The 26,430-nt window shown below is 40.3% G+C and overlaps 1 protein-coding gene across 3 annotated transcripts in view; it reads left to right on the top strand.

Moving 5' to 3' along the window:
- Positions 1–26,430, top strand: part of ST6GALNAC3 (ST6 N-acetylgalactosaminide alpha-2,6-sialyltransferase 3) — a 530,587-nt gene that overhangs the window by 215,469 nt on the left and 288,688 nt on the right. For all 3 annotated transcript variants that reach the window (XM_044238486.1, XM_044238488.1, XM_044238487.1), the window contains exon 2: positions 21,630–21,824. In XM_044238486.1, the coding sequence (XP_044094421.1) occupies positions 21,630–21,824 (195 nt within the window). The remainder of the gene's footprint in view (positions 1–21,629; positions 21,825–26,430) is intronic.

A 26,430-nucleotide genomic window follows, 5' to 3' on the forward strand; every position in this document is an offset into this window, starting at 1 on the left:
AAACCTTAGATCCTTTTGCCTTTTAAATAATGTCAAGGAAATGTGCCTACCCATCTTTTATTGGAGTAGAGGCTTTTTTTTCCTAACTGAAGTTATAACCTGTATCATTTATCATTATAAAATTTAATCATACTGATTTTACCCATTTTTCTACCTTCCTGAGAGTTTTTCATTGCTGGGTTTTTTTCAGTAGTGTTGTTGCCACAATGTTATATCTTTGCAGAGTTGATCACCAAACTTGGTAACCGAAAACCGTGGATGCTTTGGTAATTACCACTGGGGTCCTCTTTTCCTCCTGGGGTGACATTGGGCTATCATTTAGCCCTCTTGTGTGATCATTAGGCCTACACAAATTTCCACATGGTGCTGAAAGTGACTTTAGAAAATGTTAAATCTATACATGCTCTCTACCAGTTTCACATATAAGGAAACCAAATCAATCCAAAAGAGCCTGGAGCTACACAGCTGGTTAGTAGAAACACCCAGACTAGAATCAAGGCCAAATGATATTGAAGGGAGTTGTCTTTTTCCTTTATGACAACTTTTTTTTTTAAACAGACAATTTTTTTTATAGCACTTTGAAGCTCATAGCAAAATTGAACTGAAGGTACAGAGATGTTCCGTACACTCTGGCCTCACGCGTGCACAACCTCCTCCACTATGGACATCTTTCACCCAAATGGTACATTTGTTACAAAGGATGAACCTACATTGACACATCATTATCACGGCGAGTCCAAGGTTTACATTAGGCTTCACTCAGCGTTGTACATTCTATGGGTTTGGACGTTTATAATGACATGTATCCACCATTACAGTAACATATGGAGTAATTTCCCTGCTCTGAAAACCCTCTGTTCTTCACCTGTTCATTTCCTTCTTCCCTTAGCTCCTGGCAACTGCTGAATTTTTTACTGTCTTCATAGTTTTTCCTTTTTCAGAATGTCATACAGTTGGAATCATATAGTAAGTAGCCTTTGCAGACTAGCTTCTTTCACTTAGTAATAAGTATTTAAGTTTCCTCCGTGTCTTCTTAAGGCTCGATGGCTCATTTCCTTTCAGTGCTGAATATTCCATTCTCTGGGTGGACCACAGTTCTTTTATCTGTTCACCTAGTGAAGGGCATCATGGTTGCTTACAAGTTTGGGCAATTCTGAATAAAGCTGCTGTAAATATCTCTGTGCAGGTTTCGAGCGGACATTAGTTCTCAGATCCTTAGGGTAAACACCAAGGAGTGTGACTGCTAGATTACGTGGTAAGGGTATGTTTCATTTTGTAAGAAACCTCTAAGCTGTCTTCCACAGCTGCCACTCTTCATCTCATTCTCGAGTTTAGTACAGAAACATTACACGTCTTCTTGAAATCCCAACATGTTCTGGAAGGTTTCCGAGTTTTCTTAAAAATCAACTTTTTTATTTAAGTAGAGTTGACATACGATGGTACATTAGTTTCAGGTGTAACATGAACATACTGATCAGTTTTCCTAGTCTTTAGAAAAAGGTCAGATCACATACTGATGTTAATTTGAGGATAAAGCAAAGTGATGGTCTCTCCTCTTTCTTCTTCTGAGACCATCAGTAAAACTCTTCTTATTTCTAATTGTAAAACTCTAAAACATGTGACAGTGGCATTTACTAAGAACTGGATCACCTCAGAGAGAAGGAAGTGTGTGCGTATAGGTATTTGGGTGTTCCATAACAGGGTTTATACCATAATTAAGGAGTCGGAGAAATAGAATGATTTCCTGATCAGTGAAAACTTTTCACATGAAGGCAGACTGGTCATTTATGCACATCCAGAGGAGGGCCGTGGAGCCTTGCTTTGTGTTCCCTAAGGGAGCTCTATTTTTGATGAAGGATTATACCTTTGTTCAATCGAAAGAAAATAGCTCTTTGGACCTTGCTGGCCAAATTGCTAACTGTTCTTCAAGCACAAGTCTCATTGTTCCCATTATTCAGTATTTAAATATACATAATGTAATGTAATGTCTTTACTACTGTTAGTATTTTCAAAGAGCTTTTTTTTGTAAATCTCTGAAACCCAGAACCAAAGATCACTTTCCTCTTAGGTGTACTTTATTATTGGTTAGAAGAAAACCAATCCATAAATTTTTAGAGTCAAAAAACACTGAGTAAAAGTTTAACTTAAAATCTCCTTAGAATTTACCTTCATAGGAGGCTGTTCTAAAAAACCATCTTTAAAATCTGTTGTTTCATCACAATCGTTTGTGTAAACCTCAGTATTGTCTAACTCCGGCCCAACAGAGGACTATCATATTGCACTTCTAATCAAAAAATAAATTGAACATAGTGGTAGGCTTACAGAAAGAGAGGGAATTAGATTTGATTAGATTAGCTCTAACCTGCCCGGAATAAAACTGTCTGCGTTTCCTGTTATTTGTCAGTGTTTATAGCTGGGTTCTTCTACAATGCTTTCACTATTATTTCCAGGCGGTAAAAGGCAGTCAAGCAGAAAAGACACTCATAAATGTCAGAAAAAAGTAAGTTTTTTTTTTTTACATTTCAAGGGCTTTGAAGGTCAAGTTCAGCCCACTTAGGGGAAGCAGAGTGCTGGGTTTGTGGTAGTGTGTTGTTATTTGGTGTATTTAGGCATATAATTTATTGGAACTTAATGCATTTGCCTATTACTCTAAGCGAGTGAAATATCCCAGGAAGATTCTATTTATTTTATGGATTTTGTTCACCTGTTAGAAGGTAAGATAAGTCAAATTTTCGTAATTTGTGATGAGGAAGGGAAGATGTTCAACTTGTCAAAACCTGATCAGGTTATGAAGCACTGTGATTCTTTCCTTGCTCCTCCTATTATAAATCTGTTCTACCTGGCAGCCTCCCCATTCCCTACTATGAGGAGGAAGAACTCTATTAAGAATTTTGCAAACCAGTGCGAGATTTTTCCTCCTAGCTTTTATTGAGATGTTTTCTTTTTCTTTATGAGGACTCCCCCCCGCTCCCCAAGCAGAAAGCCTTAGCAATGATAGTTTAAAGCTATTGAAAATATGTATGTTCTTTGATATCAAAGAGCTTCTGGAGCTTCTTGTAGATTTTCAAACTAAAGAGACCTAAAGGTGGTATTTCAGGGTGCTACCAGAATGGGCCTTTGTAGTTAGAATGTTCTACCAAGTGTATTATTCTTTGGAGATGTTGGACTAAGGTACTATTGCATTTGGTAAAAGGTAAGGTGTTTTGAGTGTGTGAGTGTGTGCCTATGTGTGTTCTCGCCTCTGCTACACTGAATCGCAGGGCTTACAAGTGTGGCTTTCATGAGGTAGGATGAATAGACAGAGGATAGTGAGTAGAAGTGGAATGGACATTTAGGAGCACTCACTATGAGTCAGATACACAATGTATTATTTATTTCTTCAGAGCTCACTGTTAGAATGCGAAGCACACTAGGTTACTATTTTCCAGGTTGGAGGGTCAGGGAGGTAAAGTTTATTTGTCTAGGGGCCAACCCAGGTTTCCTTAATGTTTGCAGTTAGCTCATTAGTGGTAGTCTACAGAGAGGTGGAATTAGAGGACAGAGAACAAAACCTGGGCACCAGAGCTAATTTCTTGAGAGAAATTATGCAGGTGTGTTAGGCGGGGAGGAAGAAAATACAAATTCAAGCAACAAAATGCTTTGAAAATTGTAATATTACTAGATGGTTGAAGTTCAGTGGTTATCTTTTCTTTCCAAAGAAATGTTTTTTGGTCACCCCACGTAGGCCCCGGCTTTCTCTTCCTTTCCTGGGCTACTTTTCATTTGTTATCCTTTTCTTGCTCTCCTGCTAGAAAATTTCCGAATTTTCCATCTGAAAATTCCTATTGCTTGGGGCACCTGGCTGGCTCAGTTGGTTAAGCATCTGACTCTTGATTTCAGCTCAGGTCATAGTCTCAGTGTCATGGGATCAAGTTCCAGGTTGGGCTCTATGCTCAGCAGGGAGTCTGCTGGAAGATTCTCATTCTCTCTGTCCCCTTCCCCACCCCCACACTCTCTCTCAGACAAACAAATAAAACCTTTAAAAAAATTCCTGTTGCTTTTTATTTTTTTTTATTATTTTTTAAAGATCTTATTTATTTATTTGACAGAGATCACAAGTAGGCAGAGATGCAGGCAAAGGGGGTGGGGAAGCAGGCTCCGTGCTGAGCAGAGAGCCTGATGCCATGCTCAATCCCAGGATCCTGGGATCATGACCTGAGCTGAAGGCAGAGGCTTAACCCACTGAGCCACCCAGGTGCCCCTCTGTTGCATTTTATACAGAGAATTCATTTCTCTCTGTACTTTTACCCTCCATTTCCAGATATCTTACAAACCTTTGTCCATGATGGTATTTTGCTAAACAGTGAACCCTGAGTGTATATGCAAAAGATGTTCATTGATCACCACCTGTATACCAAATATTATACTAGGATGATGTATTGGTAACAAAAACAGACACAGTTCTTATCCTTGTACAATTTTAACCTTAATAAGAAAGATATCAAATTATTTTATAATGAATACATACTAGTTTTCTCCTTCATGTTTTCTGCCACAATCAAGTTTCTTATTTTAGAACAGACTGAACTTAGCCCCATACAAGCATGGTGTTGACACTCAGGAAGTGTGTACTGATTTGTAGAGAATATTAAATCTCTTTAGCCCTCATTTTTCTTGTTACACAAATAATGTTTTAAAGCAAATATTCTTTAAGAAAATCATCCTTTATAGTTGATAATCAGCATCAGTCAACATTTGTATAGAACTTTGGTGTTTATGAAGTTAGGGCTTTTTATAAGCTTTATCACCCTATAAATTGGTGGAAAAGGGGCTCTTATAATTTCCGTTTTACAGTTTATAAATCTGTAGATAGGCACTAATCTGTTCAATGTGGAACTGAATTTAGACCTTAGTCTCTCTATCTCCAAATCATCTTTTCCTTTGACTACCATTGCCTCTTGAAAATGATTCAAACAAAACATCAAGAGATACATAAGCATCTTGATTTCCACTTATGATAAATATTTTTCACCTGAAAAGCACAAATTATTATATCCATTTAATTTATTAATTCACCAACATTTCCTAGCACCTAATATGTGCCAAACAATGAGTTTCCAGACAAGGGGTCCAAGATGTAATTCTTTCATCAAATATGATTTATTAGAGTAGACAGGCATATAAGTAAATAAATATAGGACTATGAGATAAGATATTCTTGAGGCATAATGCAAGGATCAGTAGCTTTTTGGACAGTCTGGTTTGTGTCTTGACATTAATTACTATTTATTAGCTATTATCCTGGGCACATCATTTATCCTCTTTGGCCAAAGTTTCCTCATCTATGAAACAGGGGATAAAAGTATTAACATGCATTGCAGTTGTAAATATTAGAGAAAGTGTGTATAAAGGGCCCAGTATAATTCCATGGGCTAGTGGTGCTGAATTACTTGTACTACAGTTATAACATGACAGAGTCATTACAAATTCTGTGTATATAAAATTGTGTTTTGTATTTATCTCTTTTCTATCTATCTATCCATCCTTCTATGTATCCATCCATCCACCTACTCTCTGACTGTGGGCTCCCCAAGAATCTAGAGACTAATTTCCTGATAAGATAATAGAAAGGCTAGGGGAAATATCTGAGAGGAGGTGAAGTTTTTTGGTGTCTGAAGACAGATCTTTTGGTTTTGTTTTTTTATTTTTCTGAACTGATTTATTTTTTTAAGATGTTATTTATTTAAGAGAGAGAGAGCTTGAGGGAGAGTGTGAGGGAGAAGCAGGCTCCCCACTGAGCAGGGAGCTTGACGCGGGACTGGGTCCCAGGACTCTGAGATCATTACTTGAGCTGAAGGCAGATGTTTAACTGACTAAGCCACCCAGGCACCTCAGTGAAGTGAAATTTTAGGTAGAAGGAATTGTACCAGGTATGAAGCCATCAAAAGTGACGGAACCTTCCAGGAACCATGAGATGCTCACTATAGCTGAAGTATGAAGTACGAACTTGGGGATGCTGAGGGCTCAGCTGGACCAATAGTCAGAGGTCAGATCATAAAGGTGCTTTTATCTCATGCTGAGCCACTTGGACTTTATTTTCCCTGCATACAAATTTCTCTCACCTAAATAGAAAATGACAAGCTTGGAACAAAAGTGATGGAAACAACTTGTTTTGGTTTTTGGAGCAGCTCTTGATTGCATGGAAAATAGAGGAATCTACCAAAAATGTATCTGCAAAAATAAGAAATGGTATATCTTGAACAAGAATCTTTATGATGAATGGATCATGGAGAGTTGAGATTTCTAGTGAAAAATACCATTAGAAGGTATCTTAAGGCAAGTTCCAGAAGGAACGTGCCCAAATGTTATAGGTCAGAGCTCCCTGGGGCAAATTTTGTCCATTACGTGGCAAGTTCTAATGCAGCAGGGACAGGACTGAGAATACCTGAACCCTAGATAGAACACTTACCATTTTCTCTGAAAGTCAACATAAATATTTGATAATGTCTCCCTTTCTGTGAAGGGGCCCTCGCTCAGTGGGAGTGGTATCTAGTATCCCTTAGCAGAACAGAATTATTTGTTTTCTTAAGCTTTTCTTTATGTCCTGGAGGTGGATTCTAAAAGCTCCTAAAGTATTTTGATTTTGAATTCTCACAAAAGTATTTTTTCTTTCACAGTAATTCAATATAAAAGGCAATAAAAGTGATATATTCAGAAGTATTCAGGACCTGCTATCAGTGCCACACGGGAATAAACTGTCTTGCCACTTGCACATCCCATGGGAGAAGAGAATCACAATTCACATATAGGAAATATTTAATGTGTTTGCCTCCGTTTTGCTCATATTGTCTGCTCTGCTGAAAGGCAGATTTTTTTGCAGATAAAAGCTGCCCTATCTTGCTGAACTGCTCATCTGTTTTGCTCAGGAAGAAAAGCCTTTGTTAAAATCAGAAGCAAAACCTGATTTTCAAAATATTGCCTAAAAATAACAAAATGCAAGGAGATATCAAAATGTGCTGAGATTATGGTCCAACCTTGTGCTTTGGAAATTACCAAATTTGGCAAATTCTATTTTTATGTGAACGGGCAGTGTATATTTCCTAAGCATTGCCTTACAAACTGGTGGTTAGGGGCTCCAGAATAAGCTAAACTCGGGGGGTGGCCTTGCCCTTGTGCTGGGCAGGCGGATAGACACGTGGTTGAAGGTGGTGAGCCATGCCGCCCTCACTCTGCCTTTCAGGACTGCTCACAAATTACTCATGTGTTTTTGAGGTCTGCGTCCACAAGACGTGGGGCCTGGCTGTCTTTGCCAATGGGGAAGCACTGGGAGACAAGACAGATAGAGCTGCTACTTTTCAAGAGCTCATGGTCTAGGAGGGAAAGAGATATTAAGCCAGCCATCGCAACAGTGCCCCAAGATATGCAGGGGAGGTTCAGTCGACCGTGGGCCAAGCCCTTTAGTGGTTGTCAAAGCTCAGTCTTTGGGACCCAATTCTGGCGAAAGAATACCCACCTGGGCTGGGTCTTGGGCACCGGAGCTGAGATTTTTAGTTAAAATATTAAGATCTAGCACAAATTCATTCCTGTCAACTAAATGTTTCTGAATTTTCAGAAATGGCCTTTGTTTCTTTGCATCTATTTACTGGTAAGTCTCCCCCAGGACCACCTTTGTGAATATTTTTTATGATAATGTTTACTGAGCAAATCTGAATGTTTGCCTTGTAGAACCAACAAATAATCTCCAGAGAAATCTTCATCTTTATGCAGCCACGTATAAGATACAAAAACAGGTGTTTTCTTATTTTAAGAAATATGCACAGAAATGAACATTTTCATACTCTCCTTGCTTTGATTTCAGATTATCAACAAACTAAACTCTCAGTTTTAAAACTCCTATTGGGAGTGCCGGGACTTAGTGGGGGTGGTGTGACCAGGTGTGTTAACCCATCTGTCTGTATATGCATGAGAGACTGGACCCGATTCTGTACCACACAACTGGGTGCAGAAATATGGAAGCTTCTTTTCAGATAAGGGTTAAAAAGGAAATAATCTCTTTTGCTGCAAACTTTTTCTCAGCAGGTACAAAATAGCTGCAATCAGGTAGGCTTTGGTAAGTGGCAGCTGCTATCTACCAAGTTGAAAGATCACAGGTTCTCACCCTATTCCTATTTCAATTACATAGACACTGGGTTCTATTTGCGTCTCTGAAGGCATGCCTGACTCTGTGATAAGAAATGGGCCTTGACGAAGCATGGGGTCATGTATACAGCCAGGCTGCAAGCCTAACGTGTGACACCAGCTCTGGCCAGTCAGGGTCCCTGGGTCATCATTACAGTGTCATTAGACATGAGAACCAGCTTGGATCCTGAGACATTCCTTCGTACAGATGAGAAATCAAAGCCATGAGAGGGTAACACCCTTACCTGTGGTCGTGGACTTATCAAAGCAGCTCTGGCCTCAAGCTGCTACTTGTCTTGTGCTACAGAGATAAATACACCAGGTTGAATTGATGAACATCATTACTGCCTGAAGCATTGTGCTGATGGGATTTGGAAGTTGCATCCTGACTCTGGAAAAATGGTGCTGGGGTTGATTAGCAGTGTCTGTCTGCAGAGAGTGTAGGGGCCATGTGTTTTTCTGAATTCCATTGAGTGATGGAGGGGGATGGGTAATCAGATAATTACCATATGATCTGAAGTGTGCTAAAGAACAAAGTGCTCTAAAGTCTTCCTGGAGGGTCAGGACCATTTCGTAGGAGATGATGTTTGATTTGGTCTTGAAGAATAATTAGCAGTTTTCCTCACAGAGAAAGGAAAGAAGAAGACATTCCATAAAGGCAGAATAGCTTGGGTGGGCACCTAATATGTGAAAAAACAAAGGAAATTAATGCTTATTGATTGTTTGCTTTATGCTGGGCACTAAGCTAGGTCCTTTATGTATTATCTCATTATTTAATTTTCATAATGACTCGAAGATTTTACAGATGAGGAACATGGACAAAGAAAATTAAGACGTAAGATGCTCAAAGTCATATAGCCATATAGGGTGAGATTTTAGTTATTGGGGCTCCAAAGGAACTTTAGTGGTAGCTTTTTAAAGGAACAGGGTAGATGAGGAAGAGTGGATTGGGGAGGGAGGATATCATCAGTTTGGAATTGGACTATTAAATTTGAGTTGCCTCTGGGACATCTAAATAGAGAAGGCTTGTATGCTGTTGGAAATATGGCATTGACTGATCTGTTTGTGATAAAAATAATGGATCAAAGACTCACTGATAACAGACTTTGTGCTTATATTTCCAGGCTTCTCCTTAACAGTGGAGATCTTTCTGCCTTTGCTATCCTAGCACAGGAGACTATAAGTAATAAACTAATATGCTTTATGTTGCATGAGCGATTCAAATTACTGCCAATGCAATATTAAACCCAGAATTGATAGGAAAACTGTCTTACTTAGAAATTCAAGTGTTCTTGACACAGTACAATTTATTATCACCATGAGACCTGTGCTCTGGCAAAACTCTGCTTGTGTTCAGCAAAGACTTTTGAATATGTGTGTTCATTTGCCAGCGTTCAACTTCTGGGATATTCTAACAGCGTTCAATATCTGGGATATTCTAACATTCTAACATTGACCTACAAGAGGACAATGTCTAGTCCTTAGACAGATAACAGGAGGTGCCATAGTTAACAGGGCATGGAGATGGGGCATGACTTGCGTACTTGCCCAGGGTCATCAAACCATGTTCCCAAAAAGAAGGCTTTTTTTTTTTTTTTAATTTTTAAAGGTTTTATTTATTTATTTGACAGAGAGAGAGAGAGATATCACAAGTAGGCAGAGAGGCAAGCAGAGAGAGAGAGGGAGGAAGCAGGCCCTTCGTGGAGCAGAGAGCCTGATGCGGGGCTCGATCCCAGGACCCTGGGAACATGACCTCTGCTGAAGGCAGAGGCTTAACCCACTGAGCCACCCAGGTGCCCCTCCAAAAAAGAAGGCTTTAAAAAAAATATTTTTAAACTTGTGCAATTTCAAAAACAAGAAAAAAACCCAAAAAAGCTTTTATGTTGGTGAATTCCAGTGTCCTGGGCAACTCAGCGCTCTTTGTTATTCTCTTTGCGGACTTGTGATTACAGCTCCTTTGGAGTACAGGGTAAGGGGATAAGTGTTTAGAATAATCCAGGTCCCATTCCTGATTCTCTTTGTTCTCTAGGATGAGGACAGTGTTGATCATAGCGATGACAATGACTTTGATACTACCATACCACATTGATTTTAAAACATTTTTTCCCACACATCGGGGAGTGGGGTGCATTGTATTCCCAGTACTACCTTACAGCCATTACCAGCCTGCAATGAAGTTAAATTCCCCCAGATGGGATTTGCGTTGTTTCAAATGGTCACCTGGGGATGCTACCAACCTGAGACCACTTTAAATTGAATTATTTACTGAGATTTTTCTTGAATCACACTGGTAGTGTGAACTTGTTTCAAAAACCTGCATGAGTACCTGCTTGTGGTTCGAATTCTCAGGGGAGATTATTTTTTCCTTTCTCTTCTCTTGCTGAGCCTTTCTGAATGGCAGCTTTATTTCTGGGATATTCTAACTTTAAGGAAATAGCATTTTTGTGTCTTAGCTCTTTGCAGAGGTCTATTATTAGACTCCCCATCTTGCTTTTCTTTCTTACCATATTTAGAGTAACCGTGTATCTAACAATAACAATTGATGGTATCTCAGAGTTGATGAAATACTGTTAACAATAAGAGCTAACATTTGCTGTGCGCTTTGCCTTTGCCTGGTAGTGCTTTTAGGGTTCTTCTTCTGTAGTAAATCATTTAAACTGTTAGCAATCATAGAAGGCGGGTACTATTGCTTCTCCAATTTCAGGTAAGAAAACAGAAGCACAAAAATTATGAACAACATGCTCAATGTTACATACATTGACTTATTTAGTGTTACTTGACCACCCTGAGTTGGCGGATAGGTTGCTGGTGAGAATCTATTTCATTCCTGTAAAGTTCTTGCTGAACACAACTAACTTGCAAGTCCCTCCCCTCAGAAAATGTGCCATTGTCCTTAGTACTAGGACAGGGTGTCCTTTTGTTATCCACTTCTCATTCCAGATGGGAGATTCATGTTTTAAGTGTTATCCTCAGACAAGAGTTGCTTTTCTAAAAAACGTGAATTCATTAAATATTCTCATTAGGTACCCTGGAAAAGATGTTGTTCTAAGCAGATTTACTACCATTCAGATCTGCAAGTTGTAGCTCAGAATACGCACATTCTTCTTCCTTCACTTTAGGTCCCCTATCCTAACCCTTTCCCCCCCACCTCCTCAGCATACCCACATCAAATCTACACAGAAACATCCAGGTGAGGTGAATTAGGAGGAAAAAGGAAAAGAATGATTTAATGTGTAGAAAATGTATTTCCCCTAATGATCCAATCTAAAACTTTTCAGATAATTTACCATTTGAATTTATTTTTTATTTTATTTAATTTATTTATTTGACAGAGAGATCACAAGCAGGCAGAGAGTCAGGCAGAGAGAGAGAGAGGGAGAAGCAGGCTCCCCGATGAGCAGAGAGCCTGATGCGGGGCTCGATCCCAGGACCCTGAGATCGTGACCTGCGCCGAAGGCAGAAGCTCAATCCGCTGAGCCACCCAGGCGCCCCTACCATTTGAATTTAGAAGAGAATAATTTTTAATCCTCTCTTCTTATCTCCTTCATTTTTTAATTTCTTCCACACATATCTTCCAAATTCAAGATGCTTTGCTTAATGTTGCCCGAGCTGTTTCTCAGACTTTGTTCATGTTCTCAAAGAGTTTTCTTTCTTTCTTTTTTTTTTTTTTTTTCGAGAGAGGGAGAATGAGAGCTAGTGGGGTATGGAGGGACAGAGGAAGAGAGAGAGAGAATCCTAAGCAGGTTCCATACAGAGCATGGAGCCCAGCATGGGACTTGATCTCATAACTCTGAGATCACGGCCTGAGCCAAAATCAAGAGTCAGACACCTAAGTGACTCAGCCAACCAGGTACCCCTCAAGGAATTATTACAATCAAAATTATAGGGGAACCTTTCCCTCCCTGCCCCTCTTCTCCCTCCCTCCTCCTCTTTTGCTCTTTCTTTTGTCTTTCTCCCCATCCACTTCATCTCACCTCACTCTCATTCACCACCTGGAAGCCAGGAAGGGATACAGATTTTAAGGAAGAAACACCATTTGGGTAGAACTGTATTTGCCCTTGTAGAGATGAGGCTGGTAGAAAATAGCAGGGTACCAATGAGGAGCATTCGGGGCAAAGCCACAGAAACTGGGTAGCAAAGGGTCTTTGGAGAATGGTGAGATGCTGTTTTGATACAGGGAGGGATGAAACAACAGATGGGACATGAAACCTCCAAGCATTCACACTTCCCTTCCTACTTCACTGCTTATAGGAAGAATCAGGTAGGCTGACAGGTCTGAAAGTGTTTTTAAAGATATATGCTGTACAGTATCAATGTCATGTGGATTCACAGAAAAATAGAGGATCCCATCATCATCTTCATGGTTGTCATTCTCATCATTAGCATGATGCCTCTGGGGATGACTCCCTCCCTAATGACACCAGGTCACCAGAATTTATTCTTCTGTTTCAATTCTGTGTCCTGAACAACTTGAAAGTAAGAATTGGATTCTAAGAGACATATTAATCTCTGTAAGAGTGAAAGATGCTAAGCAGATGTCTGAAGGAACCAAAAAAAAGGGGGCTAGTGTTTTGTAAGGTGGTGGAGAATAAAACAAAATCACCCAGTTTGGTTACCTAAGAATCTTCATCGTCTTTGGTTAGTTAGCACCTGTCTTCCCTCTGCAGAATACCAGGGGTAGATGGAGACAACAACAGGCAGACTGAAAGATATTTGTTCCCCTAAGTTTAAGAACTTAATGAGAAAAAAAAGAAGTAACTTCAGGGCTATCTGTCCCGATGTCTAATGTACTTATCATGAGAACTGGCCCTTTTATTTATTTTATTTATTTTTTAAAAAGATTTTATGTATTTATTTATTTGTCAGAGAGAGAGAAAGCACAAGCAGGCAGAGGCACAGAGAGAAGCAGGCTCCCTGTTGAGCAGGGAACCCCACATGGGACTCCATCCCAGGATCCTGGGATCATGACCTGAGCTGAAGGAAGTGGCTTAACCGACTGAGCCACCCGGGCGTCCCAGAACTGGCCCTTTTAAATAAATTTCTGTGTGTCTAACTGCACAGCTACACTGTGAGAGACTTTGCTTTCTGGACCCCTTCATTCTATATACTCAGTACCAATCTTCAGTTTTATCTTTTGTTTCTGAAGAATTTTGATTCTTTTCTGCCATGTGAAGGGACTTATGCTGAAGCAGTATGATAAAGATGAAAGGAAAAACGAGATAAACTGGTTTTATATAATTTTTCAAAATGAAACAAATTCAGTCAATATAGCCATGATTGTTTTCATTTGATATTGTAGCAGTCTGAAAATCAAATCAGGACAGGAAAACCTAACTCCCCTCCTCAAGTAAAATAAGAAAGATGTGTAAGCATACAAAATATCCATTGACAGTTTTCATTATGGTTTTAATATAGGTGTTAGAAAGTTAGGTGTGACCTTTTATCGTGTCATCTACAGACTCACAGTGTTCATGTGAACTTGAACTTCTCTGTAGTGTTTATAACTATATGGAGTCTCCTTTGGGCAAAAAAATCCCTGAAGAAATTTTGGCCACCTATAATTTCTACCTGGGACTTTGCCCAGGATAAGGTATACTGTGGTGCTCCTGAAAACTCTGTTGCCTTGGTTTTTGTTTGATGGATCTGTAATTCTTACTAGACTGTTCCTATGTCTGATGGTGACATGTTGACATGGATTCCAAATTCTTAAAGCAGGTCACCATATTGAAGGTTGTCTGCTACTTAATTTTTTAAATTTAATTTAATTTAATTTAATTTTTAAAAATGAAACCATCAGCATTATGTTGTTTAGCTGCATCTTCATTAAATAGAACGACTGTAGAATTGTGGAGCTAAGAAAGGAAGACATGTCCTGCAAACTGCTGGTAATAGGACTCCATACTATTGATTGACAAATGGCACCGAATATTCTCTAGCAGAAGTGAAAGAATAATTGCTTTATTTTCCCTGAGTGCTAACCAATGGTATCCTGAAGCTGTCTTTTTAGTACTGGAAATAAAGCCAGGATTAAATTTGCCCAGAAGTTACTGATTTTGAGGTAAATATAATTATCATGCTTCAGATCAGCCACTTAATTTTCCATAAGAATTATCTTATTGACAAAATGTGTTACAAAATCTACTTAGGGTACCAAAATTTCTGGACCAGTCCTCTTAAAGTGTTCCCTTTGGTATGGGTAAAAATTAACAACTTAGTTAATTCATACACTAGATCAAGGGCTTTGGAGTCAGAGTATCTGAGTTAAATACCTGTGTTTATTATTTTCTTGCTCTGTAACCTTGGGTAAGTCACTCAACCTCTCTACATCTCTATTTCTTTGTCTGGAAAATGAGGATTACAGAAGCATTTCTCCAACTAATAACACCCACTAAATATTACCTTCTATTAAGACCATGATGATTGTTCATACATGTACACTCTATCTGGACTCTAATCCTAGTGCCCCCCACTAAAAGAAGAAAAGCCAACCACTAAAAGTAACAGTTGCAGTTTTCATATTGAGAATTATATGTCAATTAGTGATAATGGATCACTGATGAAGTGGTGCGTTTGCTCTAGTCATTGTCTTTCTCACCTCTTCATCCATGGGCCACACCATGTCCAGATGAGTCCCCCAAAAATCTAATCTGATCCTGTACTCTCACACTGAGACCTCTTCTTTGGATTCTATGATGTAAGTCCAGACTCCTCGGTGTATATACAAGACCTTCCTTCCATAGTCAGATCCCTTTCTGTCTCTCTAGTTCCACTCCTTCTGCCCTCCTCAAAGCCTACTCCTGAAATGTATTTCTTTTAGGTCATCACATTTTCTTCAGGAGCTTTGTGGCTTCTGAATTGCTGCTTATTCTTTTATGTTGACCTTGTTTGACATTCACTCCTCTCTTCTTGATGACCTCAATGATCCTATCACCAGTTATGCTGCCTAAGTATGGACTCTACTGATTTAGGTCTGGCCCCCTCTTATTACCTCCCTTTCCTCACCCCCCTCCCAACAAATGGATGATGTTTTCCTTAGAGTTCACTATAGTTTAATAAGCAGGATCCAGTTTGTTGATTCAATAGATAAATAAAACACATGAAGATTTTATCTGTATACTCTGAGCTTTGCTAATTTATCCTTATACAAATGAGAAGAAGCTTTATTGTGTTTTCGGAGAACCACACTTGGAGCTTGGCCAATGACACAAGGTAGAATTAAATTGATGACACAATTTTCTATATGGAAGAAGAATTTGTATTTAATAAGGTCACAAATATGTAACGAGTAGACTTGTCAATGTGTGAAGTGTTTGAGCACTGATATAAATAAACAGTCAGCACAAATATTTATTATTGGATAGATGACAGCATATGGACAAAAATATATACAATTTTACCCTGGAAAACAACTTACTTTGGTAAATAATGCTGCTTAAATGGTAAAAATACAGCTTTAGACTATTGTTAATCATTTATGAAAAAGAAACAAAAAATCTAGCAACTGACTAAATTAAAAGGTAAAGACTTTATCCTGAGGTTAAAGACTAATTCTGTGGTAGAAAGAATAAAAACATACAAACATTAATATAGCTTGCAAATTTGCTAGGTACAAATATTTGCGATTGTTTTCTCCGTAAATCCTAAATTCTGTGTGGATTTTATTTTGAGATAGGTATCTCTGCTATAAGTCTGATAAATGATATTCCAACTCTAAAGAGCAAGCAACTGGAATGCCACATTTTTGATGCATATTTTTGCAGCACAGAGGGGATTAAATTCTAAATGTCTCAGCTGTTAAAGGCCCCTTCAGACTTGCCCAAAATGAGGAACAAAGAAGGAGAAAGCGTTCCCTAAAGCAATTCATCAGATCTATTTGGGCACAGTGACATTCTCTCAGAGCTTGTGTGGATAAGTTTCACTGAATAGTTCAAGGGTGTGCAGCTGCCTGGAATATTGAGAAAAGATATCTCCAAGTTTTTATCATGAATTACATGGGCTGGCCAATTCTTACCAACTGGCTAATGGCCAACAAGGCTCTGACAATTAGTAGTTATAATGATAATATCTCCCATTTTTGAGTACTCACTGTGTGCCAGAATGGTGCATTTTCCACCTGTTGTATTGTTTTAAGTTTGTACTTCCTTTTTTTTAAAGTAGGCTTCATGCCAAACTCATGACTCTGAGATTGAGAATCACAAGCTCTACTGACTGAGCCAGCCAGATGCCCCGAAAGTGCATACTTCTAATCTTAGAGGAAAGACCTATTAAATGTACTTCCTATTTTTGCAGTATGAAAAGTTTGTCTGACTGAGTCTTCTCCATTATAAATTTGATGAGTATTTAATTGTTGCTTTTTCTTACCTAGTTGCTGGTTGTTAGATCTAGGAGATGCCCTGATTACTTCATTAAAGGTAGCAGTGATCGCTTCCATAAGCGGATTATTAGACACAGAGCAGAAAAATAAGTAGAGTCTTCAAATTTGCTGAGTGTTGCTGGACTCAAAACAGTTGCTTGAACAAGTCACTGATGGGATAAACTTAAGTAACTAGAGACAAGGCATTGTGGTGTGTTAGATGGCAATATCAAATATGATGACATGATTCATACATTTTCACTTGATTGGAAAGTGCACCAAGTTTTAGGACTATAAAGCATAACACTTTTATGCATTTATCCTTTCATTATCCTAATGTAAGATAGATGGGACAGATAATTGCATCTGACCGAATGTATTTGGCTTACTATTTTTTTTTTTAAGATTTTATTTATTTATTTGACAGGGAGAAATCACAAGTAGGCAGAGAGGCAGAGAGAGAGAGAGGAGGAAGCAGGCTTCCTGCCTAGCAGAGGGCCCGATGCGGGACTCGATCCCAGGACCCCGAGATCATGACCTGAGCCGAAGGCAGCGGCTTAACCCACTGAGCCACCCAGGCACCCCGCCTTACTATTTTTTGTGTTTGGATTTGAACCCTGTCTACTTCCCTACCATCATCTCCCACCACATACAGTCAATGTACTCTTTTTTTTTTTTTTTTTTTAAAGATTTTTATTTATTTATTTGAGAGAGAGATCACAAGTAGGCAGAGAGGCAGGCAGAGAGAGGAAGGGAAGCAGGCTCCCTGCTGAGCAGAGAGCCTGATGCGGGGCTCAATCCCAGGACCCTGGGATCATGACCTGAGCCGAAGGCAGAGGCTTTAACCCACTGAGCCACCCAGGCGCCCCTCAATGTACTCTTTATACCGAGTCATTTGCAGGTTGCTGACCAATTTAAGGCCTTGGTCTATGTTATTCCCTCTACCTGGAATGCCCTTCCGATCTTCACTTGTCTGACTCCACCTCATTCTTCAGGACCCCTTTTGAATGCTGCCTCCCCAAATAAGCATTCCCTGTCCCATGCACAACCCTTCCCACTGCCTCTGGACTGGCACAGCGGCCTGTGCGTAACCTCCATTACCTCATTTGATATGTGACGTGCTACCTACCCTTCTGTTTACTTGCCAGGGGCACTAAAGTGTGACTCTGGAGGCATCGTTTTATGACTTTTAGGGATTTATTTCTGCTTTTTAGCCCCTCACCCAGTCTGTACAGAGCAGAGGCTCAATGAGTGACTGTGACTTGGAGGAGTAAATGTATTCATATATATCACACATGTTAGTATTTTGTTACTTCCCCAACTCCCACATCCCTCCCACAAGCACACATACACATTGTCACTGCATTCTGGGATGGTAGACTTACAAAAGCCTCATCCACAGGCTTTATTGTCATTGCTAAAGCTCAAGGTCATGATTTGCCAGGAAAGCCTGCTAGAAGGATGCACGTCAGTGTGCCATCCTGTTGTCCTTGCTGTCTGAAGTAAAGAATGTGCTTGAAATTATACCTCTGCTAGTGGAATTTCAGGGTGCTTTTATATCAGCACTCTGAGAATGCTTTCGTGTTAAAGAAGAATATTGCAGGGTAAAGAAAGACAAAGAATCTGGTCCAGGCAAAGCCCAAGCTATAAAAGAACACTCTGCCCACTGTAGAATAGGATTCCAGGTCAAGCACAGAAGAGTCTGTCTGGCATCTACTCTCCATTTGCTCCCCTCATCCTTTCTGTGCTCATTACTTGGTTCCCTTTAATAAAACATGGGAGGCAGACATGGATTACCAGGGAGCAGACTCTTACAACTGTGATTTCATTCCATTTTGAAGTTTCTCTCCAAAAGGTTGACTTATTTTCCTCTCATGTACGCATTATGTATGTGTGGCTATGCGAGATCAGTGAATTCAGAAAGGCCCTCTGAGCCTTTGTCTGCAAACCCCCAGCCATGCAATGCAATGCAGCAAGCAGGAGAACCAGAGAGCCTCACTGAGCCTGGAATAGACAAAGGCACAAATCCCATCTGGGTCTCCTTCAAAGAAAACTGCTGTTTTGCAACAAGCTACCTGATGGTGATAAAAAAGGTTCTTACCTGTTTACTTAATGGGTGACTGGTCTCTTTGCTTTTATTTAGCCATCTGTTCTGGTCTGTGTCCCTTTAAACTTGTAAGATCCATCACCTCATTTAAGCTGTTACCTTGACACATTGCAATGTTGTGGACATAATGATTCCACAGAGGAGCAAATTAAAACAGTTTTTCATGATTAGAAGGTTAAATGAGGTAAGGCGGTGGTAGTTAGTGGTGAGATAAGGGGTTTTGAGGAGGCAGAACTCAAGGGACTTTCAGGTGATTGGGAAATTAGGCTGGCTAGACAGAGGGATGGGGCTTTTATTAATTATGGGAGCTGAGCAAGAGCGAAGACTTCCTTTGGGGTCTCTGGCTTTTGGGGACTTATTCCACTGTCCTTGCAGAGACTGTGACAATGGCCCAGGGAGGAACAAGGGCTGGCTTTGGGTTTCTTTTCTTCTTGGGGTGTTCTGTGAAGAGCAAAAAGAAACTTAAGCTGGAAACACAACAACATGTATCTAATCATTCCTGGAGAGTTATTTGGCTTTCTTTAAGTTTGAAGAAGAATCAAGGGCTGAGCCCAGCTTCAAGGGGGGAGAATATCTGGTTGTGTCCTCACCATGGACTTCAGGGCAGAGTTACTTCTTTTTTTTTTTTTTTTTTTTTTTTAAAGATTTTATTTATTTATTTGACAGAGAGAGATCACAAGTAGGCAGAGAGGCAGGCAGAGAGAGAGAGGAGGAAGCAGGCTCCCTGCTGAGCAGAGAGCCCGATGTGGGACTCGATCCCAGGACCCTAAGATCACGACCTGAGCCGAAGGCAGCGGCTTAACCCACTGAGCCACCCAGGCGCCCCGCAGAGTTACTTCTGACATCTGCCCTCCGCTCTGCTCTCCTTGCTCTAGACTTGACCTTCCATTCAGATGACCTGCCATCTGGAGAAAACCAGGCCTTTGAAAGCCCAGGGCTTCATCCTATTACTCATTTAAATCAGTTCTTGCTCTTACCACTCTGGTGTCTCTTGATATGACCAGGATTCTTGTAGTTACCTAGATTTGAACTCTAAGGCATCTCTGAATTTTCCATCTGCATCTCTGTCCAATCAGGAGTCACGGTTTCTGCTTATCACGTACATTGAGTTTCTCCTATCTTTTTCCACCCTTGTATTCCCCTTGCCACTGCTCTGGTTCCCAACCCTCATCTGAACCAGTTGGAACAGCCTCCTAACAAGTTGCTGCCTAGCTTTAGTGTCTCCCTGCTCTAAAACATCTTAAGCACTTATGTTTGATTATAACTTATAACAGTCACTTCTAAAAAATCAAGCAAGCAAACAGACAAAACCTCCTTTGGTCTTCTTTCACCTAACAAACTCAGTGGACTTCTTAGCTTGGGTTTTCAGGCAGTCCGTCAAGTTACCATTTGTTTTTCCAGCTTTTTCTCTTCCTCTGTGCTCCGGGAAGACAGTATGCTATGTAGCTATGAATAACCCCATGTTTTCTTGCCTCTTTGCCCTCTACCTGGAAAGTTTCACTCACACATCTCTACTGAACAAAATTCATGCGTTTTATCTTGCGCAGTCTCAGCCACAGCTCTGCTTTCTCCCACCCCAGTCAGGTGCCCTTTCTCCTGCTCTTGCTCCATAGCAACACATTTACACAGATGTTCTTGTGCTGCTGGGCATGGATTTTGACCTACTCGTATTTTTAGCTTTTTGAGTCTTATTGTGTGCAAAGTTTCCTGCTGTTGTGGGTGCTAGATAGAGAAACAGAGTCATTGTTAATAAAGTGTCTACAGGGATGTGAAAAATCCATTTATTCATTCATTCATTGATTCACTTAAATGTTTCCTGGACATCTCCAGTATGTAAGGTATGTGTCAAGGACCTGGGATACAGAAGTCACTATGACAGTACATTTTTGTTCTCTGGATATCACAGTTAGATGGAGGAAAAGGCATTTAAATAATTATACAAAGGATCACATGCAACAGTAGAAGTTACCTTCAAGGTATGGGAGTGGCGGGACTGCTTGTTTCTATTAGGGTAGATAGGTTGGGGTGAAGGGATGATGCCGGGAGGGGGCCTGAGCAGTTAGGAAGGGCTTCCTGTAGTTGAGAATGTCTGATTTGTGTTTTGAAAATTGAATAGAAGTTGTTGAGGGATATAGGGAAGTAAGGAAGAGTAGGAATGGAGGGAAAGATAATCTAAGAAAGTTGCTCTGCTTGCTCTCAGAGGCTTATGAAAGCAACCTGGTCACCAAATTGATGAAGTTCTAGAACCTAGGTGAGGTTCGGTGGGCTGAGGTCCGGAGCCGATGACCAAGAAAGAATTCTTGAGACATCTTTGGTGCAAAATGGTGGTTTATTAAAGCACAGGGACAGGACCCGTGGGCAGGCAGAGATGCAGCCGCCCCCGGTTGGGAGGGATGGCAGGTTATGTACCCTGCAGTTGGGGGAAGGTTGGGGGGAAGGTGAGGGGAAGGGAGGTTTCAACGGAGTTTTCATATGCTAAAGAGGGCCTACAAGGTGCCAGGATGTCAGAGGCATACCGGAGGCCTTGCCCTTGTGGCTTGATCAATGTTGTCTTTAGACCAGCTATTAACATTAAGATAGCTGGGAGACTTTTTGGTGGGATGTCACAATCCTGCTATCAATCGCCTTTGTTAGTGAGATTTAGGACATTTGTAAGCCAAGGGAGACTCCTGTCTAGCAGGATTGTGAGCTCTGCAAGTTAACTATTTGCTTATTGTTCATGGCAGTCAGGACTGCCTGAGGGATGCTACACATATGACAGAGGGGGAGCGGATGGAGAGGGGGGTGCAAGGCGCCAGCTTTTGCTTTGTCTTCAGCCAGTCTCGTGCTCCCTCATCAAAATGATTATGTTCTATCTGCAAGTGAAATATCCTAAATGAAATCATCCTTTGATCCCTCTGAAAGAAAAAGTGAGAGAAACAAAGGAACCTCCTTCTGTGACTACTTTTGGTTGAAAGTCATTCGTTCATTCATTCACTCTTTTTTTTTTTTTTTTTTTTTAATATTTTGTAGAGAAAGTCTGTGATCGCAGTGAGCTTCATAGCAGCGTTCCTCTTCCTGCTGGTTGTGCGCCTGGTAAATGAAGTGAATTTCCCACTGCTGCTAAACTGCTTCAGGCAGCCTGGCACAAAATGGATCCCATTCTCCTACACATATATGCGGCCCCTTCGAACTCACTATGGATACATAAATGTGAGGACACAAGAGGTAAGACCTCAGAGGGTTTCCTAGGATTCATGGGTATCCAAGGTAACAGGCTCCTAATCACTGAACTTACTCTCTCTGCCCCTACAAGCTTCTTTGGGTCCCTGGCATTTTCTGATTTCTCATTCTCAAACATTTACTGACACATGTGTGAAGTCTGCTGGCCCCCTCTACATCGAATCTTTGGATTCACTAGCTTCATGTGGAGCAGAGGAGGCAATTACTTGTTTTCCTGGTGGTTTGTGGCATAACATACATATCTTTCTATTTCAAAACTCTGATCAGCAGTTACCAGCTAGAGAATAGGCTGGCTTTATTTTCTGGAGGTCACCTAGTTGGGGGACAGCTCTTTGTAGAACTGCAGAGAAGCATTTATATTCTTTAAAACTCTGTAATCCTTAGACCTGGAGGTAGAAAGGCCAAGCTGATTTTAAAATTCTCCGTGGCTGCAGAGATAATGGGATTTAAAGAGTTTCCAAATTTAAAGGGGTTAAAAGCATTTAAGTCCTATAATCACTGAACCTCTAAATCTTTGTAGCCATTTTGTCATACAGGAGAGAATGGAGGTACATGGACAACTAGAAAGTATGCTGCACACTGTGCTAGCAGCACTTTTATAAGCAAGAATTTATATCTTGGAGGGAGGTAAAGAATAACGAGCCTTCCGAAATGTGTGAAGTATATAGAAATGATTAATATAATTGCTTTCGCTATTTGTTTCTATAAAGTAGGATATATGTGAGGTTAATATGTGCAGATGTGAAGTCCAAGCCTGTTTGAAGCTGTTGGCAAGAAGGGTACAAGTCACCAGAGTGTCTACATCATTGGGAAGAGTTTGGCTCAGATCCCATTGACAGGTCGTTGCCCAGAGATACTAGAGAGGAGACTTAACGGGCAGAAAGCTAGCTGCTCCTGTCCCGAGAGCTAGTCTTAGCATCCAGGGAGGGTTACTGAAAGCTATATTGGTCCATCCCCTTTTGTAGGCACTATCATACTTGAGTCACTACTTCTGGTTAATTCGATTCTTTGAAAATTGTTTCTGTAGCTGCAGGATTTACAGGCTTTTTATTAGACATTTATAGTAAAAAGACAAAATGCCATTAATAACATGTAAATTCGTAGGAGTCCTACTTGATGTTTATCTTTTCATTGGTTTTAAATTCCTTTTTTAGAAATTATCCATTTCTTGCATTTGTTGAGTGTCCTAGTAAATTGATAGCCTATATAAAAACGTATCTCTTAGAGAATAGGTTGTGTCACTCTCATCTTCTGTTTCTTTCATTTTTGGTTGCCACTGAATATCCTGTAATGGCTGGATTGTGTTGATCATCTCACAAGTGCCTGTCACAGGTAGAAAATGAAACACGTGACTAAAGTATCTCGTGAACTAATCTCTTGAGGGAAATCCCAGCAAATGTTAAAGACCCTTTCATTTATCTAAATATTAATGGATTGGATCTTGGAGCAGTACCAGATAACTGACCTGAATTGCACTTATTTAATTAGTTACATCAAAGAGCTACCTTTAGAATTCTGTTGGTATGGTTTCTATTTATATTTTTTCTTTTTTTTTGAACCTTGGTATAGTTTGTTTGTTTGTTTTTTAAAGATTTTATTTATTTATTTGACAGAGAGAGATCACAAGCAGGCAGAGAGGCATGTGGAGAGAGAGGAGGAAGCAGGCTCCCTGCTGAGCAGAGAGCCCCATGCGGGGCTTGATCCAGGGCCCTGAGATCATGACCTGAGCTGAAGGCAGTCACTTAGCTCTGGTAATCTTTAAAAATATGAGCTCTGGTCCCCTGGGCTTGGCACAGGTGGAAGTATAGGCAATCTTATGAATCTGTGACAGTCTGTCCTGAAGGCCTCATGGATAGTAAATTATACTCTGTTCAAGTTTGGGTTAATTTTATAAATCACCTAGTTCCTGAGAGACCTATTTTCAAGTGAAGTGCAAGAAGTAAAAAAGTGTAAGGAATATGAGAAAGACAAACAAGTGGACTTGCTTTTATTTTAAATTGTTGGAGGATATTTCCTGGTTCAGGCCTACGAAAAGAAGTATGTTTTGAAAACTATGAATACTATTCTAGAGGAGTTTAATTGAAATGATTAAAATACCCGTCCCACCAAAACAGTGACAATCTAAATACAATGCAGTTGGTGATTGGCTCCCATTCTCTGCCCTTTGGCCCTTCTCTTTCTTAATCAATAAGGGCTAAAGTTCTTATCTTTGGGGGAGGAGCAGTCTTGAGAGGCAGGGAAGTAAAACCCCTTCCTACAGGGGAGGTGGGAGCTGAAATGCTGTAAGTTTCTCTGGCCACAGAACCCAGAATTCCCGGCCAGTACTTGTGTTTGATTTGTCATCAGCCATGGTGAACTACAGAACTGAAGCTGGGACTCAGGGAGATTTAGGTTTTGCAGTAGGCCCTGTGCTCCCTCTGTGCTCCACCCCCCCCCCTTTAATTTCTGACCCACTAGCTGCTCAGATGTCCAATGTCACTACTGTGTTAATGCAACTCTGCGTTTTAATAGGACTGCATGTGGGGGACCCCCATCTATATAGTGTTATGGCAGAGTTACTGTATTGTCATTTGACCTTGGACATGGTAAAAAGCATATGACAGTGAGTGTGTTTCCAAAAAATCTGTATCAGTGCTTAGCAGTAATCTATGCACTCTGCTTTCTCCTTGATGCAGGTGTTAATGATTTGTTTTAAAGTAGTTACTGTGGCAGGTAGAGAAGGTGTATAAAAGGCTAAGATACGGGCGCCTGGGTGGCTCAGTGGGTTAAGCCGCTGCCTTCGGCTCAGGTCATGATCTCAGGGTCCTGGGATCGAGTCCCACATCGGGCTCTCTGCTCAGCAGGGAGCCTGCTTCCTCCTCTCTCTCTCTGCCTGCCTCTCTGCCTACTTGTGATCTCTCTCTGTCAAATAAATAAATAAAATATTAAAAAAAAAAAAAAAGGCTAAGATACTGTAGGGCTTGGTTCAGGTAGCCATTGTTTCTCCCTGTTTGAAATCATGGCAGATTTTGAGTAAAGAGAAGGAAATGAACTTCAGGCTAGATTCTGTTTGATTTCTAGACCATGGAATCAGTCATTGTGTTGTCTTTTTTGTTGGGTGACCTGGTGTGAAGACATTGCTCAGAGCAAGGAACCAGCAACTTATTTGCATTAACTATTAGATAAGAGATTCAAGCTCTGGCAATCAATAGGATACCCGGCCAGATCTTCCTGGTGATCAGCGAGGGTGACAGATGTCTCCCTCACATCTGATTAGAGAGTGTAACTTGCTAGAGCTGCAGAGGATTTCTGGTATTCCTGGAAGAGTGCCCTTTCTGCTGGTACCTAAAGATGAGCTAAGGGAAGAAACACAGGATTTCTGGAACATAGCAATCAAGTTGTAGGGCTGCATATTGATTTGCGTAACAATTTAATGAGGCCGAAATATGCCTCTTTTAAAAATGAGACCCTTTTAAAGCCTCAAGTAGACTAAATAAGAATACTTAGGATCAGTTGCTGTGACAGACAGGCCGTACTAGCCTAATTAAAGATGTGCATAACATATTGATGTTGTAATAGAATTTCCTGAATTGTGGTTATAGCAACAATTAAGGAATAGAACTGACTTTCTTGGCAATAAACGCACACACTCCACAAATTCAAATAAATGTACACATGTAACTAAAGCTGACATGAATAGGTTTTCTATATTTGGGAATATAGGCTTTGGGTTTTTCATAAGTATAGTGAGAGCAATTATATGCAAATGAATGTTCCAAAAGTTTAAATCTGATCGATTTAATTGTTAATTAAATTCTGAATATTCACATTTGTGTAATCGTAAAGTAAGAGAAATTTCAACTATTAAATTGTTATAGAAAAGGAAACAACTAAATTAACATACCATAAAGATTACTTATTTGGCATGTGCATATTAAATTCATCATTTTTAAGATAATTTATCTTTTCCTAAGTATAAGGGCATATATTTATTGAGTGGAGAAGAGATGATGTTTCTCAGTGTGGTCATGAGGTATAAACTCCCCAACAGTGGCTGCATGTCAAGGCAGTCTCTGCTCCAGAGCCTCATGGGAGGGACAGACGTAACTATGGGCTGGAAAAGCTCCATGAAGCTTTCATGGGAGAAGTGAGACTTGTGCGTAGGAGAAGGATTTGGATGGCATGGAGAGAAGAGAGAAAGTTGAGCTAGGGAAAAGAGCAAGAGCCAAAGTTCTGATTAGACTCTGTCCATTTTCCTTCAGCTCCTACCACTCCTAGTAGACCAAGTACACTAAACCAAAAGTTACAGTGAATACCTACTGTGGGTGTTCCATTTCTTACCTCTTTCTGGTTCTGGCAAGAGATTAGCCTTGTTGCTAATCTCTTGCCTCTAAATTTTGTTGGCTAGTGACTTCCAAGTCTTGGAGCACTCATACTTTTGTCCTGCTGTACCGAAAACTACATATGGGGTCACTTCTAATAATGCTTCCCTCTAGGTACCCCCAACATAGACAAGGCGTCCCATGCCCAAGGAACCCCTGACGAATGCCAGAGGACTGCATGATCCTCCGACTTTCCAGAGAAGGAAATCAGACACATGAGGGGTCAATAA

This window comes from Neovison vison, chromosome 2, assembly GCF_020171115.1.
Source record: "Neovison vison isolate M4711 chromosome 2, ASM_NN_V1, whole genome shotgun sequence".
Taxonomy (NCBI): Eukaryota; Metazoa; Chordata; class Mammalia; order Carnivora; family Mustelidae; genus Neogale; species Neogale vison.